Source organism: Paroedura picta, chromosome 6 (genome assembly GCF_049243985.1).
Source record: "Paroedura picta isolate Pp20150507F chromosome 6, Ppicta_v3.0, whole genome shotgun sequence".
In the NCBI taxonomy this organism is placed as follows: domain Eukaryota; kingdom Metazoa; phylum Chordata; class Lepidosauria; order Squamata; family Gekkonidae; genus Paroedura; species Paroedura picta.
Window position 1 is genome coordinate 48588463 of NC_135374.1, and position 17912 is coordinate 48606374.

The following is a 17912-nucleotide window of genomic DNA, read 5'->3' on the forward strand; positions in this document are numbered from 1 at the left end:
CGTTTTTCTCTACCCAAAGGAGGTTTCCCTTTCCTCTCCCCACAACAGACACCCTGTGAGGTGGGTGAGGCTGAGAGAGCCCTGATATCACTGCTTGGTCAGAACAGTTTTATTAGTGCCGTGGCAAACCCAAGGTCACCCAGCTGGCTGCAGAATTGAACCCAGCATGCCAGATTAGAAGTCCGCACTCCTAACCACTACACAAAACCGGCTTTGATCTATATCCCTTGATCTATATTCGATCTTGATCCCTTGATCTATATTTGATCCCTTGATCTATGTTTGATCTATATCCCTTGAAAAGCTATCATGGAGTGTGTTTAGAAATTAAACTATTTATAAAATAGATAATTAACTTGACAAAATCTTGTGATATAAAGATATTTTTAATAAGTAATTTTAATGTACCTCAATTGAACAAACCCAAACTGAATATATTGGAAATTATTTCAAATAATTATTTGCCTTCTCTGTCTTCAGTACTAAACTTGCTGGTAGATTTTATTTGCTACTTATGCAATTATTTTTCCCATGGTTCCAATATCCTCTCATTTAGAGTGCAGTTGAAAATTACAGTCACTGTTTTTTTAAAGGCACATATGGAAGCTTTTCCCTGTAGGACATACTATAAAAGAGCATTTGTTAATTGTTTTTCTTTAAGCAGGCAACAATGCACCAGTGATATGCAGACATATATAAATGAAATAGAGGAGTGCAGCTGACCTTTTCTAGTTACCTCTGAGTTCCACATATTGGTTTGATATCACTGTGTGATGTATTTTGTATTTCTCACCATGGAGATCTCCGTGTTCTTTTTAATAGCTAAGTGTGCAAGTTTATAGTAGATGAAACAGACTGATTCTAGATTCTCTCTGTGATTTGAGCTTTTAAATAAATACCACAGGGGTGAAATAGTGTTGACCTCTAAAAAGTTTCCTTTTTTGATTTGGAGGATTCCTCTCAGCAAGGAATGGTGTGATGTAATGGAAGTTTCTTTTCCTTCTCTGCAGGTTGCAAAAAAGCTTCCTTTACAAGCATTTCACTTTGTAGCGCTCATTTCTGTTGCATGTAAAACTGCATAATGAAGTACTTTGATAAAGAGATACTTCTCCTTTCGACACCTATTATGGCAGCAGTCTTTTAACTGCAGTGAATCCTAATATAAACTTGTGGTAATAACTTGAACTTTAAAAAGTGCACAATCAGTAAGCTACCTTGTCATATACTTGTGATACACCGTCTACACTTCACTAATAAGCTCCGTAGCATTAACCAGTCAGTATATATGGCCCTATCAAGATTTCTGGGGGCACATTGAACTCTGTCTCCCTACTGAAAAAAATGTGCAAGCCCTTCTTGGCAAAATGAGTGCTATTTAGGCAGCTTAGTTGGCTCTTGTATACTTGTCATAACATATTTATGAATGTAAGTGCCTTTAAGTTGCAACCAACTTATGGGAATCCCAACAAAGAGTTTTCAAGGCAAAGTAAAATGTAGAGCCTTCCTCCACAGACTCATGCTTGGTGGTCTCCCATCCAAGTACTGAGCCTACTTAGTTTCTGAAGTCTGATTAGAGCTATTCCATGCAGCCTTTCCTACTCCTAATGTATATTCAAAATTCTAACAGAAAAGAGAGTCAAGTAGCACCTTAAAGATTAATTCTAGGGCAGCTAAGCATTAGTCTACACACTCTCTGAAATAGACAAAATTATAGTTTAATTGAACAATAACATATAACAGCAAGGGTTGTGTTTCAAAGTGGTGTCAGCTAGGACAAAATCTTTTAGCAGCAGGCTACATTTTGTATCCAAAATGATCAAATATCAGAGACTGTAAACATTAAAAACTATAACTTACATTAAAACTAAGAAAAATGTCTGTTGTGTGGAAAAATATAATAGGCTCTTGAAAACTGTTTGGAGAGAGGATCTGATATAGCAGGAAGCTTAAAGGCGAAGCTAGTCTCTGACTCACTTTGAATTACCTTTTGGGAAAGGACTAAGTTACTAGAAACCAGGGCTGTTTCAGCATAGAGAGACCCAGTTTCCTCCTGGGGTTGCCAGGTCCCCGCAGGGATAGAGTGATAGGGCTGCCAGATCCAGGTTAGGAAGTTCTTGAAGATTTGGGAACAGAGCCTAGCGAGAGGGATACAACACCACTGAGTCCCACTTCCAAAGCATTCCTTTTCTCCAGGGGAATTGATCTGGAGATGAGCTCTAATTCTGGGGTATCCCCAGGTCCCACCTAGAGGATGGCAACCCTATTCCCCTCCATATGGGAGATAAAACCAGCAAGCACATAAATGGGTTTTTCAGAGTGTACAGTGATTTGCTTCATGGGTTATATAAAGTGGAACAACTGTGTTTTGATCCAGAGGTTCTAAAACAGCAATCCAAAGTAATTGATTTTTCTTCCTTGCATGTCTGTATAGATCTTGTGTGTGGGTGTATGTATATTCTTGTGATGTTCCTAGCATTCTTAGGTGCTTTAGAAGCAAAGGATGATGTCAATACAGACTTGAACACACTTCTAAGCTCATTGACATCATTAGGCTTACAGGTATAACTCTCACACTGATAGAGCCCAATCCTATACACGTTTACTCAGAAGCATGTCTTTCTGCAATATGTGTAAAACAAACTGTTCTGGTAATAGAGCGAGCACAGGCTGAGGACATCTGGAAGGCGGCCGGTTGGTCGACTGGTGCCCCCTCCTCTATCCCCTCCTATGCCCTCCCTCCTTCCATCGTGGCAGAACCGGGTTGGGAGTGCAGTTGGTCCTACGGGCAGGATGATGCACTGTCAGTGCCTACTCGGCCTCTGAAGATTTGCAAATCAGGTTTCAAATCCAGTAGCACATTAAAGGCAAACAAAATTTCTAAGATATGAACATTTGAAAGTGAATTCTACAAACTAACACAGCTATTACAGACCTGACACTGACTTGTCACTGTCTTCCAGTGTGCTTGCTGCTTTTGGAAGCCTTTTTTATTTTGCAATACTATGTTTTTAGGCATCTTACAACTTTGTTTTTATTTTCAGTATGTTCATTGTTAATGAACAAAATTAATTGTTTTTTAAAAGTTCTCTGTAGGCAAAGTAATGGTGAACTTGCAGTGCCTTTAATGATTTACAGTCAAATCCTATGGAGACATACTGCTGTCTAAATCATGGCATCATACACTTGAAAGGGACTATATAGGCCATCTAGTCCAACAGTCTGCTCAATGCAGGATCAGACTATTGAAACTTACTGAAATCAGTTAGCTTAGAATGCAGTATATACAGGATGGTAATGTTAGCGTTCTACCGTGTTTCAAATTTAGTGTCTCTTTGGGTCTTTTTAAAACACTTCCTAATAATGCAAACTATGCATAGAAACAACCTTGATTTGAAGACTACAATCAAGGGATGCAACTACCAAGAGCCAGCTTGGTGTAGTGGTTAGGAGCTGCTGTAGTGGTTAGGAGGTTCTAAACTGGCAAGCCGGGTTTGATTCCCTGCATGCAGCCAGCTGGGTGACCTTGGCCTCACCACAGCACTGATAAAACTGTTTTGACCAAGCAGTAATATCAGGACTCTCTTAGACTCACCTACCTCACGGGGTGTTTGTTACGGGGAGAGGAAAGGGAAGGCAACTGTAAGCCACTTTGAGACTTCTTCTGCCAGGGAATCTCTTCTTAATTTAAAAGAACAATTAATTTCCTTAATTACATTTTTAAATATATGGTATATAAAACGATAAAAGGAGAAACATTAACATGATGTCATTAATCGAAAATAGCATTAAAATAAGGGAAATACTGTGATTTAGAAAATACTTAGATGTTCACAGCTGACAATTAAATGGAAAAATCTCCTTGCAATATCTTCTGATTTATATATCGACAGCATTTCCAGTAACCGAAATTTGAAGTGTAAATCTGATATGTGCATTTGGCTTATCTGTACCAAAAAATACCAATAAAATTCCTAGCTGTTTTTGTTTCCATTATTTGTAAACCAGATACAGATTCTCTAATCTTTTTCGGCTACCAGTATTCCTGATCCAAATATAAGCTGAATTTTTCCAGATTTTATTTAGGCATAATCAACTATGCCCTCTATTTATTTCCCCATTATGTTAATGATGTTGAAGATAATGTAATATTGCTAAATGAATTTATTCTTTCTTTTCTCCCTTCTGTAGACCTACCACCCCCTCCTATACCACCACCTGCTATAAAATCTCCCACTGCCCAGTCGAAATCTCAGATGGAGGTTCGGCCTGTCATGTTGCCAAAGTTGTCTTCTATAGAACCAAGAACAGAAAGGGCAGTGGAAAGAAAAGGAACATGCGCTAAGGGGAAAGAGGGTTCTGATGGCCGCCAGCATTCTGATGTACGGACAAATTCAGGGGAGCGCCGGGAAACACAGGAACAGCAAAGTGATAGCAAACTGCGAGGAAACAAAGCAGCAAGGCGAGATGGCACACCAGCAAAAACACATCTTCTTCAAGGTGACTTGAAATGCTGAGCATAAATTAATTAAAGCTTTGCCAGTAGTTATGAATAAAGTTTTTGTAGTATAACCACCCCATATTCCCTGCTGACATACCAGCTTAGTGGGGCTGTCTCTTCTTGTGATGGACATGGAATCTTGCCTCCTAGAATTTAATTATATCATACCACAAAGCAAATATAGAGCCCTGAAGTGTTCATCAAGAAGGAAATATAGAGAAGTAAGCCATAAGCAAATAAAACCAAATTCCCTTTAGAAATTTAATGTCTTCTGAACATCCCATGCTGCATTGCATGACTGCATTTCATTGGTTATTGTAACACAAGGAGCCCAAAGAAAAGTATTTATGAAGAGCTGTCTGAGCTTTTCTTCTTTGCAATATGGTGTTTTTATTTCCATCCAAAAAGTTTTTTTTAATTGTTTCCTGTTTCTCTTCACATTCCTAAAAGCAAAAGGTATAGTAAAGGCCATTCAGTACACTTTTAAAATGTGCAGGATATATACACAAAGCCACAGTAGCCTGGCTTCTGGCTGTAAATATCAGTGCACAATATGCCACAAAAGCCACACATTGTTCATACCAGCTCAACACAATCTCAGTTTATGGCAACCTGTGGGACCCGGAAGAGAATAATTTAATGGATTTTTCCCCATTTTTGTGTGTGTAAAAGCTGTCATGAAAGAGGCAAGCCAGAACTTGATCCTGGCCCCCTTGAGCATGAGAAAGCAGAACAGAAATTTAGTAGTAAATTAGTTAAATAGACGCAAAAGCAAAGAGAAAGAATTCGTTAACAGGACATTTCAGGATTGGTGTTACAATTGTTGTTTTTGAGTTTACATATTAATAGCTTAGAGCTGGTGGCAAAACTTGCTGGTGACATTGAAACTGGAAACACTGTTAATGTTTAAGTAATTTATCACCTTCAAAAACTCTTAAAATACTAGTATGGAAACTCTGTGTATTGATTTAGGACTTTGTTATTAGATAATATACTGTCTTTTTCAATGCCCCATACTGTGTCAATACAGTATCTTTACTATATAAAAACTAACAATTGCTGATATGTCTTAACTTTCTGGAGCAAACTTTGTTGTTCTGTGCAAATTAAAATCTGTCCAATTTTGTGTACTGTGTCAACGTTGAGGCTGAAATATCAGAGATCTTTAAGAGTGTAGGGACATTCTCTATCCAGTAAAAGTCTTTGTGAATAAATCTCTAACATATATTATGAATTTTATGGGCGATTTTTTATGTCAGGTGTAAATTCCTCTTGGATTTTTCATTCTCCCCTCAGCATACTTACATGAACTGAATAATGCCTGAGCCAAGAACTTACACACTGCAGCAACTTCCTTGATCTGAAAGTTGCCAGTTAGAGGATTCTTGATCATAAAAGTTGCTGTAGTTGAAGCCCTTATATTCCTAGTGCATATATTATGTTTACCCCAGTTGTAACCAATCAGCATACCTCCTAACCAAGTCAGTCAGTCATTAAAACAAAGGGCTATTTAGCCTTATAAGTTTGGATTAACCAATCCATTTTTTATTTAATGGGTGCCTACTATTAAATTCTACTTCACCCACACTGACTTTGTTGACCATGATGCCCCCCTCAAGCTTTAGCATCCCAATTATTTATGAACTCAGTTAAACAGTTCCCCGAAGACAGGGTTGATTTAAAAGCAAGTCACCTATAGCAAATAAGGAGAATTTAAACAAAAGTTTCTTGACATCTGTAACCAGCTAACTCTGTATTATCCAAAAAGTTATTGGAGAGAGGGTGGAATATAAATGTAAAAATAAATAAGAGAAAAAAGAGTGAGTTCTTGCATATAATTGAAAGGCTGTACTTGGTAGCATAAAACACTGTGCAGTCCCAGGAAGAAATATATTGTGACTCTTTTGTGTTTGGAGTCATGGCTAGTACACTGTGTTGTATGCTTGTTTTGAATTAATTATTTTTAGAACCTCTGCAAAAGTACTGTATGCTAACATGTTGCACTGTCAACAGAGTGTTATGTCCAGGAGACAGGGAGCTGAATGTTGCCCAACTCTGTTAATATCCTATTGTAGTCTTGAGATGACCGCATATACCAGCCTGTGCATCTTGATGTAGTGGTTAGGAGTGTGGACTTTTAATCTGGTGAGCTGGGTTTGATTCAGCACTCTCCCACATGCAACCAGCTGGGTGACCCTGGGCTCGCCACAGCACTGATAAAGCTGTTCTAACTGAACAGTAATATCAAGGCTCTCTCAGCCTCACCTACCTCACAGGGTGTCTGTTGTGGGGAGAGGAAAGGGAAGGCAAGTGTAAGCTACTTTGAGACTCCTTAAGGTAGAGAAAAGTAACATAGAAAAACCAACTCTTCTTCATAATCTTGTAAAAATCATTTTAAAAGACAGAGTCCTAAGGGTGAAATTTGAACACAGGTAACCTTTAGAATTTCTTTCCTGAAATATCCAGCACTTGCTTGCCAGTCCATTCTTGGAATTTCTAATAATGAAGACTGGTGTATTTGGGGAGGGGGGAGGGATGATAGATTAATATGCAGTGGTCTTAGAGCCTCTTGTGGTGTAGGGTGGTAAGGCAGCTGACATGCTGTCTGAAGCTCTGACCATGAGGCTGGGAGTTCGATCCCAGCAGCCGGCTCAAGGTTGACTCAGCCTTCCATCCTTCCGAGGTCGGTAAAATGAGTACCCAGCTTGCTCAGGGGTAAAACGGTAATGACTGGGGACGGGAATGGCAAACCACCCTGTATTGTGTCTGCCAAGAAAACGCTAGAAGGCGTCACTCCAAGGGTTAGACATGGCTCATTGCTTGCACAGGGGATACCTTTACCTTTACAATGGTCTTACAGAGCTCATGATTTTGCTCCCTGGTTCTGTGAAAAAATGAAAGCCTCAATTTCTGATGGAAAGTTGTATGTTCCCAAACCTCAATGCTATTTTAATATTTCTTCCACCAATGCTGAAACAGTAGGTCTAGTGTAGGAAAAAGACATGGACAGGAATGTCATGGATGTACTGCTCCTAAGCAACTGTAACAAATTCTTGTGTAAACTCCAATTTGCATAAACTTCACACTTATTACCATTTGAGACTTTTAGAGCAGTGGTCCCCAACCCCCGTTCCTGGGACCGGGTCTGGTCCGTTGATCAGTCAGTACCGGGCCGCAGCTCCTCCTCGTCCTCCTCCCCAGCTGCTGCCTCGGGGGCTGCCCTGCCACTCTTCCACCAACTCACCTTTGGTGCTTTCCAGCAGCCACCATGGCTGGGGCTCCCCCTCGGCTCCCCCACTGCGCAGCTGTTGCTGGCAGCACCCCCCAGCAGGCGGCGGGAAGTCAGGGGCACTGGCGGGAAAGCAAGTGGAGCAGGGGCTCAGGTGGCAGTGGCGACTTCTCTCGGCAAATGATTACCTCCCCCCCCCCCCGTCAAGCGTTGACCGGTCCCCAGTGATAAAAAGGTTGGGGACCATTGGTTTAGAGCACCCATCTGTCTATGGCCATACTAATAAATATAAAATTATTTCCACAGAGGATATTCTGCCATATTGTAGACCTACATTTCCAACATCAAACAACGCTAGAGATCCCAGTTCTTCAAGCTCTATGTCATCAAGAGGATCAGGAGGTAGACAAAGAGTAGAACAAGGAAATCTAAGTCGAAGGAATGTTGCAGAAATGCAGGTATTTAGAACATATGAGAGAGGAGAGGATGAAGATGAAGTAGAAGAAGAAGAAGAATTACAGGTAATAGCAGACAGTTTTAATAGATCATTGGAGTATTAAAAATCTATTGTGAAAATACAAGTGCTTGTCCCTTAAAGATAATAGATTGGTTAATAGTGGCTTCAAACCGATGGCCTCAGAGGATAAGGATAGCTTCAATTTATTTTAGGCTAATTTATTTAATACACAGTTTACATTCTCTATACCCCCATGAAGGATGTTTAGTTTCATTCCAACACTTAAGTGTGGGCAAGATTATTGGGGGCAGGGGACAGAGGGAGTATATTTCAGAATGTTTGCCAAGGATATTTACAGTCCTTTGTTGCTAATTAATTGATTTGTTGTTAACATGAAAAGTGAAACATGAAACAAAATTGCATTAACCATCCTATCATGTCATCATGAAAATAAAGAGAATACATCACATGCGTATAACATTCAGAGCCCTAAACTGTAGACAAGATTATGCTGGGAAGATGTTCTTGTTCTTCTCCTGATTATATTAAATGTTTCTTAGGTACAGTCATTTCTTTTATAGTAGTTATCTTAGTCACTTTAAAAAATTGCTTACACAATAGCCTGCTGTTATATGACATCAAATTATTTCCATGTGTTTGTTTTCAAAATTGGTATATGAAAATATTTTAAGTTAGACAGCAAGAAAATACCCAGTAATGGTCTTGATTTCTTTTTTTACAGGAAACTGAAAGCTGAAGAAGAGATGTACTGTTACACATTTTTTGAAATCTGATCAAAAAGATATCACTCAAGATGCCTCAAGTCTGATATTTGATGCCAGAAATAATATTCCGTGCAATCAGAGAGTACAATTTCTTGTCTTTTTTTCCCATGCCACCAGAATGCTAATTTGATTTTAATGTTTCTTTTTTAAAAATTCATCATAATGAACACTGCCTGTTTATTCCCTTAGGCTATTATACCACATTTTCTCTGACCAAGAGAATAATTAAACTGCTTTTTGTGGTGCTAAGCTAGTTGCTTCTTCCAATTTTGGGCAGAAGGAGGAGCTCTAGTTTGCTTTCACTGAGGCAGTGCGGAATAACACAAGCATTCCACCAAATCAGTTCATAACCCCGTTACTGTTGATGATAATTGATTAGGCAATAGCAAGTTGCAAGGAATTATGTCTATGCAAAGGGTTTTCTAACCTTACATTGTTGTTACAGGCTGCATTTGCTTCACTGCATTGCATTTTCTTCCAGCAGACAGAGCCCTTTGCAGCAAAAATTACGGTTTCATATAATTTAAATTACAGTGGTTCATTCATATTCATTTCTCAAATCCTCATTGAACTTTAATTTGTATATACATTATCCCTTTCATCATGAAGGTACATTCATTAATGGAAAAGTCCTTAGGGATAGAAAGAAGGCATGCCAATGAGAACTTGGCAGTTATAAATCGAGTTATGTTTATCAATTACTTGAACAATTGTTGGTATAAACCAGTGCGAAACACAAACTTGCAAAGCAATGGACATTATTAAGCATCAAGGAGAAAGGACATCATAATGACTGGCCCAAATCTCAGACCTCTGCTTTATAGTGTCAATTCACCTTAAAGAAGTGCCACTTAAAGAAGTTATGTTTGATCTCGGGGGTAGGGGGGTTGTTTTTTTGTAATGCACTGTTTATCTTTTTTTGTTTTTTGGTTTTAAAAGCACAATCACTAAACTTTATTTGTAAAACATTGTAACGATTAACCGTTTTTGTCTTATTGTAAAATGTTAAGCTTTTGTTTGTTTTTTTCATATTTTTGTTAATGCTCTATGTCTATGTTTTTATTGGGAGTATTTGAATGCTGACAGATGGTAAAGGTAGCAAACCTAAGAATGGGCCATAAACAGAACACTTTCCCCATTTCCTGAACTTTAAACACTCAAATTTCCTGTGGCCTATCTTGACATTGGATTTCTTCAAAAACTCAAATAGAGCCATTAGTTCCTATGAAATTACAGAATGATGTCCTCTGTCTGTAGATTTTTTATGATCTCTTTTGTAATTATAAAATTTATTTGTCATCGGTGCTAATGGAAAATTGTGTGTTTGTTTATGGACCATTATCAGGCCTAGCCTCAGTGGGGAGGGGGGGGGAGGAAAGAAGTGTTTTGGTATTAACTGAGGGCTAAACATTTTCATTTAGGTAATTTTTAAGAAATGGTTACAATAGAAAGGGTGTGCAGTACTGAGGGAACAATCCATGTGATTAATGTTTTTCATTATGTTCATGTAAGAAACCTCATATTTTAGCCATAATTTTGCATACTGAGGATTCAATAATCATAAAAGTAATTTTTGTCACATTATTTATTAAAAACGTTCTCAAATACATCATTCTTTCTTGTGGAGTTTCTTGTTTTCCCTACAGATTATTGTTAGGAACTAATTCTCAATAATGCACAAACCAGCTGATCAGGTTATCATGTGACTCAAATAGTGAGATAATAGCAGAACATTTTATCTTAGCACCACATAATTTTAGGGTAGCATATGTTATAAATTCATCTAGACTTGAATGGAAGCCAAGAATCAGCTGCTATACAGATACAGATTACTAGACAAATGACAATCATATTCCAAAGATCTCATGTTCTCTGAGGACTTCAGGGACCACACTATATTCAAGTATGCTTAGTGGTCAGATATATTGCTTTTACCTCATTTGATTCTGTGACATTCATTGTTGTTGCTGAAGTTTGCCTCACTGCAACTGTAATTTCAAGTGTCAATCTTTTCTTTTTTTTCATTGAAGAAAAAATATATCCATATATGGTGGAAGGTTTCTGGGACAAGGTTAGCAGTCTTTCTCCTACACTCCCAAACCCACCCTGTTAACTTAGTTTAAGCATGTGAAAAATTTATTCAGCATTTGTTTCATATTTCATATTTCGTTATCATGCCAGAATATGGCAAACTCTTTGTAATTAATTTTTATATAGTGAACTAGTAAAAAAAGCCCATTTGTAAAAATGGGCTTTGAAAGGGGAGTATGGGGAAGGGAGACAGGCGGGCACAGGAAGCCACCCATCCCGATCAATGAGAGGCACCCTGGCGGGAGTGGTCTGGGCGGGCCTGGTAAGGAAGGGGAGGCGAAAGGCGGCAGCGACTGACCTTGCAGGGACCCTGGGTGCTGAGGCCGGCGCGGCAGGCGGGCAAGTCGCGAGTGCAGGCGGGCAAGTCTCGGCGTCGGGTGTGGTCCGGTGTCCATGGCGGGCCTGGGGGAGGCAGTAGCGAGGCTGAGGGGTGGTGGGCAGCGAGGCGACGGGGAGGGCGGTGCGGCAGCGGGATGGCGCGCGTGCGTGTTAGAGGGGTGGGGCAGGGCTGCGTTGGGGAAGGGAACCAGGCATGCGCCGGAGTCCGCGCATGCCTGGTTCAGTCTAGTGCTGTGGCGGCGGCCGTGAAGGACGCGCGGCCTAGCCACAGCGCTATCGGCAAGGCAGAAAAGGGCGTTGGAGGCGCAGGAGGAAGGTAAGGACAGGCGGAGCGAGTGTTTTTCGGCCGGGGAAAGGGACGGGCGGGGTGGGGGTGGGAAAGGCGGGGATGGCTTACCGTTGAGAGGGCTGTAGCGACGGCGGGCAGCTCCTTCGCGGCGGGCAGCTCCTTGGGTGTGTTGTTCGCGGCGGGCGGGTCCTTCGGCGGGCAGCTCTTTCGCGGCGGGCGGCTCCGGCGGCTCCTTTGCGGCGGGCAGGGTGTCTTGTTCGCGGCGGGCGGGTCGTTCGGCGGGCAGCTCCTTCGGTGGCTCCTTCTCGGCGGGCGGCTCCTTTGCGGCGGGCAGGTCCTTCGGCGGGCGGATCCCTGGCGCGGTCTTTTTGCCGGCGGCCATCTTCTTGCATCTTAGAGGCTCTTAGATGTCGGGTGCTCCCTGCCCGGCGGCTGGACGCTGCGAGAGGCGCTTCGCGCCTCTCGCAGCGTCCAGCCGCCGGGCAGGATGCACCCGCCACCCAGCAGCCGCGCTACGCAGGGCGGCTGCCGGGGACTCCATAGGCGGTGGCCTGACGCCTCGGGAGGCGCTTCGCGCCTGCCGAGGCATCAGGCTGGCGGCCAAGGAGCAAATGCGAGCCGCGCTACGCGCGGCTCGCAGTTGCTCCGGCAAGGAATCGGAGGGACCAATCGGCAGGCGCAAAGCGCCTGCCGATTGGTCCCTCCGATAGTCTGTCATAAGGAAGGGGCCAATCGGCACCCTTCCTCATCCTGGACACAGCCCGCCTTCCAAGGGCTTACTGTTTTATTTAGTCCGTGGCGCCCGCGGCGCCACGGGCAGTGTAAAGATGTTTTAATGTTTCATATATAGACAGGGATTTTTTTCTTTATGTTGCCCATGAGGCCATGTTTCATTGGTACCATCTTAGCCAACAGCTTTAAGATGCAAAACATCAATATTGTATGAAAATTGTTGGAGAGGAAGCACATATATTTTCTAAATAAATAAATCTATGAATACATCAGTTGAAGTTCATAAGGCTCAAATCACATGGCTAATTTATATATCAGCAAGTTGCCTCCCCAATACAATGATATAGCTTTTTTTCTGACACACATGAGATACACTCTCAGCACAGAATTATATAATAGCGAAGGTATGTCAGTCAGTCAGTCAGTAACCTTTTATTGGCATAAATGCGAAGGTATGTATGGGGATATCCTGTTGATAATATGGGCAATTTTACTCTTTAATTCTTCAAAAGAAGTCTCTTATTTTTATTATTTTTACAGAGTGGTGAGCCTAGGCATGTGCCATAGGAGGTGGTCTCCAAAAAGTATAAATTTTACATATATTGGTTGGAGCCTTAATTTACAGTAAGTCACCACTCATGTTTGAATGATTCATATATTAGACTCTCCTTTTTAATCATGCTCATTCTGATATTTTTCATTATTTTCTAGGATCCCATTCAAACACTCAGCCACACTTTATAATGAGTTTAGACATTTTATATAGTATGTATTGTTACAATACTGACCACTGAGGAAGACCCAGTAGAGTAGAAACGCATTTGGTCTTATGTGCAGTTAGTTCTTTATGGTTTTTATGTAGTTTTTATTATGTTTTTAATTGTGCACTATAATAAATCATTACCATTTTTACATTATTTTATTGTACAGCTCAACTTCCGAGTTTCTACCTGTGATGGTTGTGTTGTGTTCCTTGTTTAGTTTTAATTTATATATCAACCACTTCCTGAGTCAACAAGTATCTGATGAAGGCGGTCCATACCATTAATTTGTTTTTAAAACAGGTTCAAAGAATGTTTAATAGCTAAATATTCATTTCTGTTAATAGAAGATATATCGTTTTTGCCTCTTACTGGCCATTTTTAGGAGCCATGTTCTCTCTCTCTCTCTCTCTCTCTCTCTCTCTCTCTCTCTCTCTCTCTCTCTCTCTCTCTCTCTCTCTCTCTGTCTCTCTCTGTGTGTGTGTGTGTGTACATTAGAAAGTTTAGCTTAACCTTACAAAACCCACTATCTAGTGCAGAATCTTTTTTCCAGTAGGGACCAGGTATATGTGTTTGAGAAGCCTACAAGGAAGAAAAAAAGGTTACAGTCTTCCTTATTTGCTTCTGTTATCTGATATCAAACATATACTGCTTCTGCCCATCAGTGTCACCTTGTCAGCTAGTCAAAGGAAATGGTTGGAGCCACAGGATGAAGGCAGCGAGAAGGAAGACCTGCCAAACCCTAAAAGTAACCACGGTCCAGAGGTTGGCCAATCAGCAATCACCTTGACAGCAGGGTGACTGGAGTTCATTGGGTGATGGATTCAGCCCTCCCCCACAACATTGACAGAGACCACTGCCAGATAGCTCAAAAATAAGGCCCTGTGCCAGTAAGTAATGACTTCTCAGTTGAGTGTGAGACAAGCAAAAACTGTATCCACTGTGCCAGTGCTGCATGTGAGAAGGAGGAGTTGTCCCAGTCACTGAATAAAGGGGTCAATGATAAGAATCATCACACACTGAAGTGAGCAATGTGTGAGTTGGGATGGGTCTATGTGTGTGTAAGTCAGGATTGCCCAGTGCCCACCCAATAAAACACCCAAACTGGACCTGTTCCATGGACATCTTTGAGAAAATAGATTATAACCAGAAGGGGTAGCTCCAGATAGTTATGAACAACGTCATCCAATTCCCAGGAGGGGTTGGGCCAGCTGTGTGTACATGGCTATCTTCTTGTAGTCATCTTTGATTGGTGAGCCCATGCCCTTGCTTGGCACTCGGGTCAACAAAACTAATGGAAGCCCTCCGCCCAAATTCATTCCCTGTATGTCATCCATGTGTCCTGTCCCCCACCCACGCTCTGGCCAAGAGAGATGGTCATTTATGGTGATCCCCAGTGACACCCCAGAAGGATCATACTAAGCTGTTAGCCAGCTATCATCTTGCCTGCAAAGAGGGGGTGGTTCTGAGTCCGCACAGGACCCCATGACCTGCCTGAATAACAGGATACGTTCCTCGGCAAGCCAATGCCTGAAAACACTCAGTCTTCTTTATCACCTTGCCAATTGGCTGGGTTGTAGGAGGACAACTTACAAGGAGAAGGATCCCCAAGCATCTGGAGCTTTGGAACAAAGACAGAAGAGGAAGATCACCCCAAACACGTCTAGATATGCCCTTAATACTCACTGCCCACACAGCATCACCTTGATAATGGAGACTGAGTAAAAAGGGATGGCTTGAGCTTGATGATGGTGATGATGAGTGAGACCCACCTGCCAACTTTTAAAATGAGTCCCATGGAAAAAGTTTGGCCAACCAGCTATCCATCATCTTGACTGTGTTGCAAGTGAAAGCGCTGGCTGCATAGTTGCACCCTCCCAGAACACCAAAAAAATGACAGTTTCCAGCATGCTCCGCAACAAGGCTGTTTCCCCACCACCACCACCACCTGATCTGGTAACAGCACTTTCATAGCAGAGTGAGAGATGGGATGACTGCAGGTACAATATCAGTGAAGAATGTGAGGGGTTGGCCAGGGAATAAAGGGAAGGCATTCTTGGATGAGTACAAGAGCCACCATATGCCAAAACAAGCACTATGTGTTGACATGCTGCCCCAGGCCATCTCAGGTAAGGAAGATGCCAAAGGACCCCACACTCGTGGATGTAATGGCTCGTGCCACAAAAAAGGGTCTCTGACATGCACCACATATTTCTGCCAGTGGATTGATAATTCAGGCCTGGTAATTGTCCTGCCTGCAAATGGTGGGGGTGGCTTGTGGCCATGAATTGCATGGGAAGGTGGCTCAGTTAGGGCCCAAAGGAAGTGAAGAGCCAAAGAAGTGAGCACAGAAAACTCCAGGACAAGGCCCTGGTGAGAGAATCTGGCCATATGGTGGCAACAACCACTTTGACAGAGGGACCAGTTGGATACTTTCCTGTAGTGTGCTGTGACACAAGCAAACATTGAGGAAATGACATCCTGCACCATGCTTCTGTGCTCAACTAAATGTGTATTCATGGCACAGGTGGAGTTTCACTTGGTGGAACTCAACCGAGAAGGCATTGCTTACCGGACACATAATGGATGAGTAAACTGTTTTCGTCTCAAGGGTGGTAGCATCTCTCCCCTTAGCAGTGCTCCCCAATCTCAGGGCATCTCTCACCACTTCAGGTGTGCTTCAAGTGTGCACCCTTTTGCTTCAGATGTGCACCCTTCACTATTGCCTACATGTTGGCAATTGCATTCCAGTTGCCACCAGCGGTCAATAAGAGAAATGGCTATGATCATGGCTGCTACAGAGGTCCATTGTCAGATGGACAATTCGACCTCATGCTTTGAAGAGCTTGACCTTGATCAGATTCATCACACAGTAGTGCATGGAGGGCAAGATTCATTATATATCCAGAATTGCCTTTGTTAAGGGAGTCTTGTGACAATTTCAAACTAATTGTATCTACTAGTTTCCTGCTTCACATAAATTATTTCCTTGCTTACTGTATGTTTATGGTAAAAGCCAGCCATGATTTGATTAACAGAATAGATAAATATTTGTTTACAAAAGCATTGGGGCTCAGAAGATGAGTTTTTTGCCTTTATGATTAACTCAGGAATATGTTGTGTTTTAGTCATTTGGCTTAAAAATCCCTTTGTCACATTTCTCCTTTATTTCACTGGACATTTCTTGTGTTTGGAATCTGAAACTATCTCTGCTATACAAGGTATTTGCTTTTAAGATGAACTTCCTTTTTACAATGAACTTTCTTACCTTGAATATTAACTAATTATTTACAAATGATTTCTTTGTGAGATTCACAGCCTGGCCCATGCTACTTCTTCCCCTGATATTTTGGCATGTCTTCTGTGAAAGAATGCCTTTAGTTGCCCCTTTCTACTACAGGGGTGCTAATATAACAATGAAAGGTGCAAGACAACATATACAAAGTTTGATATAAATTACATGTTGAAGATGTCATACTTGTCATAAATATTTTTTAAAAATTGCAAGCAAGAACAGACCATGAGTAATAATTATTGTGGAATAAACTGCTAGATGAAGCATTCCTTCCTGGCAGGTTTCTTCAGCAGTCTCTTGTTCAGATAAATAATACAAAAGGGGAACATCTATAGAGACCAAGAGAGGACTTTAATTTACCAAGCCAGTCAGCAATCTAATCATATTGGGATATTAAGTACCGTGCCTACTCAGCAGTGAAGTCCATATTAGGCTGTGGAGCCAATTGCTTTTAATATTTTTGAAGGATGACAGTAAAACTGTTTATTGAAGTTTTTCTGTGTTCTAAGCAGTTATTTAGCAAGAGTGCTATTGCCAAATGCTAGGGAATCTGTTTAGCATTGACGTTTTTCAGCTTCTGGTCTCCACAATCAGTATGAAAGCAGACATATAGGTACAATAACTGTTCCCAATGGGTTCAAGGCAATTAAACCCTCCTTCTCCATTTTAGATTATGACAGGCAAGTAGACAGCGCACATTCAACACTATCATCAATGAGGTTGTTCGAGCTTTGTTAATATTGCAAAAATATTAGAGTTCTAGAAATTGTAGAGATCCATTATTTATTTCATATTCCAAAATGAATGTCCTGTACATAAAGCGAAATAGGTTTTGCACGGAAAGCAAAGAATATTTAAACTAAATAGTAGCTGTAAAATAGCTGATAGCATTTACAGGACCCTAGATCTGGCCACTGTGGTGCATGCCTTGGCTTCATCTGGCTTAAATTACTGCAGTGCACTGTATGTGAACTACCCTTCAGAAGTGTTCAGAAACTTCAAATGGTGCAAAACTAGCCAGGAGCATAACAGGTGTGGGTTGTAGCAACGGTGCTTGCACTTTATTTGTTGAATGTATATTAGCACTGGTTTTAATTATTTTAATACATGTTTTGTTGGTTTTAATGGGTTTTAAAATGTGATATTGTTATTTACATTTTAATTTGTTTGCCACCTTGGTGGATGTTATAAATTCTCCTTTATGATCTTTCTTTTACAAATGGTTTTTTAATATCCTTAGATATTTTTAAAACTGAACATCCATAGCTACATCTTAATAATTAAGGGTCAGTTCATCAACATTCCCCCAAAAAAGCATTATTTCACAATTAGCCCTGCTAAAGTTTCCAGCACTAGTAGCAATGGCATTGTTTATTTATTTAGAATATTTATGCTACCTCTCCAGAGGACCTACCGTTGTAGTTAAATATTTTTAA

General features: G+C 41.1%; 1 protein-coding gene across 5 annotated transcripts in view; it reads left to right on the top strand.

The window, feature by feature from the left end:
- Window positions 1–10583, top strand: part of ROBO1 (roundabout guidance receptor 1) — a 795752-nt gene extending 785169 nt beyond the window's left edge. For all 5 annotated transcript variants that reach the window (XM_077342368.1, XM_077342365.1, XM_077342367.1 and 2 more), the window contains 3 exons: window positions 4189–4497; window positions 8034–8248; window positions 8927–10583. In XM_077342368.1, coding sequence (XP_077198483.1) covers window positions 4189–4497; window positions 8034–8248; window positions 8927–8941 — 539 coding nt within the window. In that variant the 3' untranslated portion in view covers window positions 8942–10583. The remainder of the gene's footprint in view (window positions 1–4188; window positions 4498–8033; window positions 8249–8926) is intronic.
- The last annotated feature ends 7329 nt before the right edge of the window (window positions 10584–17912 follow it).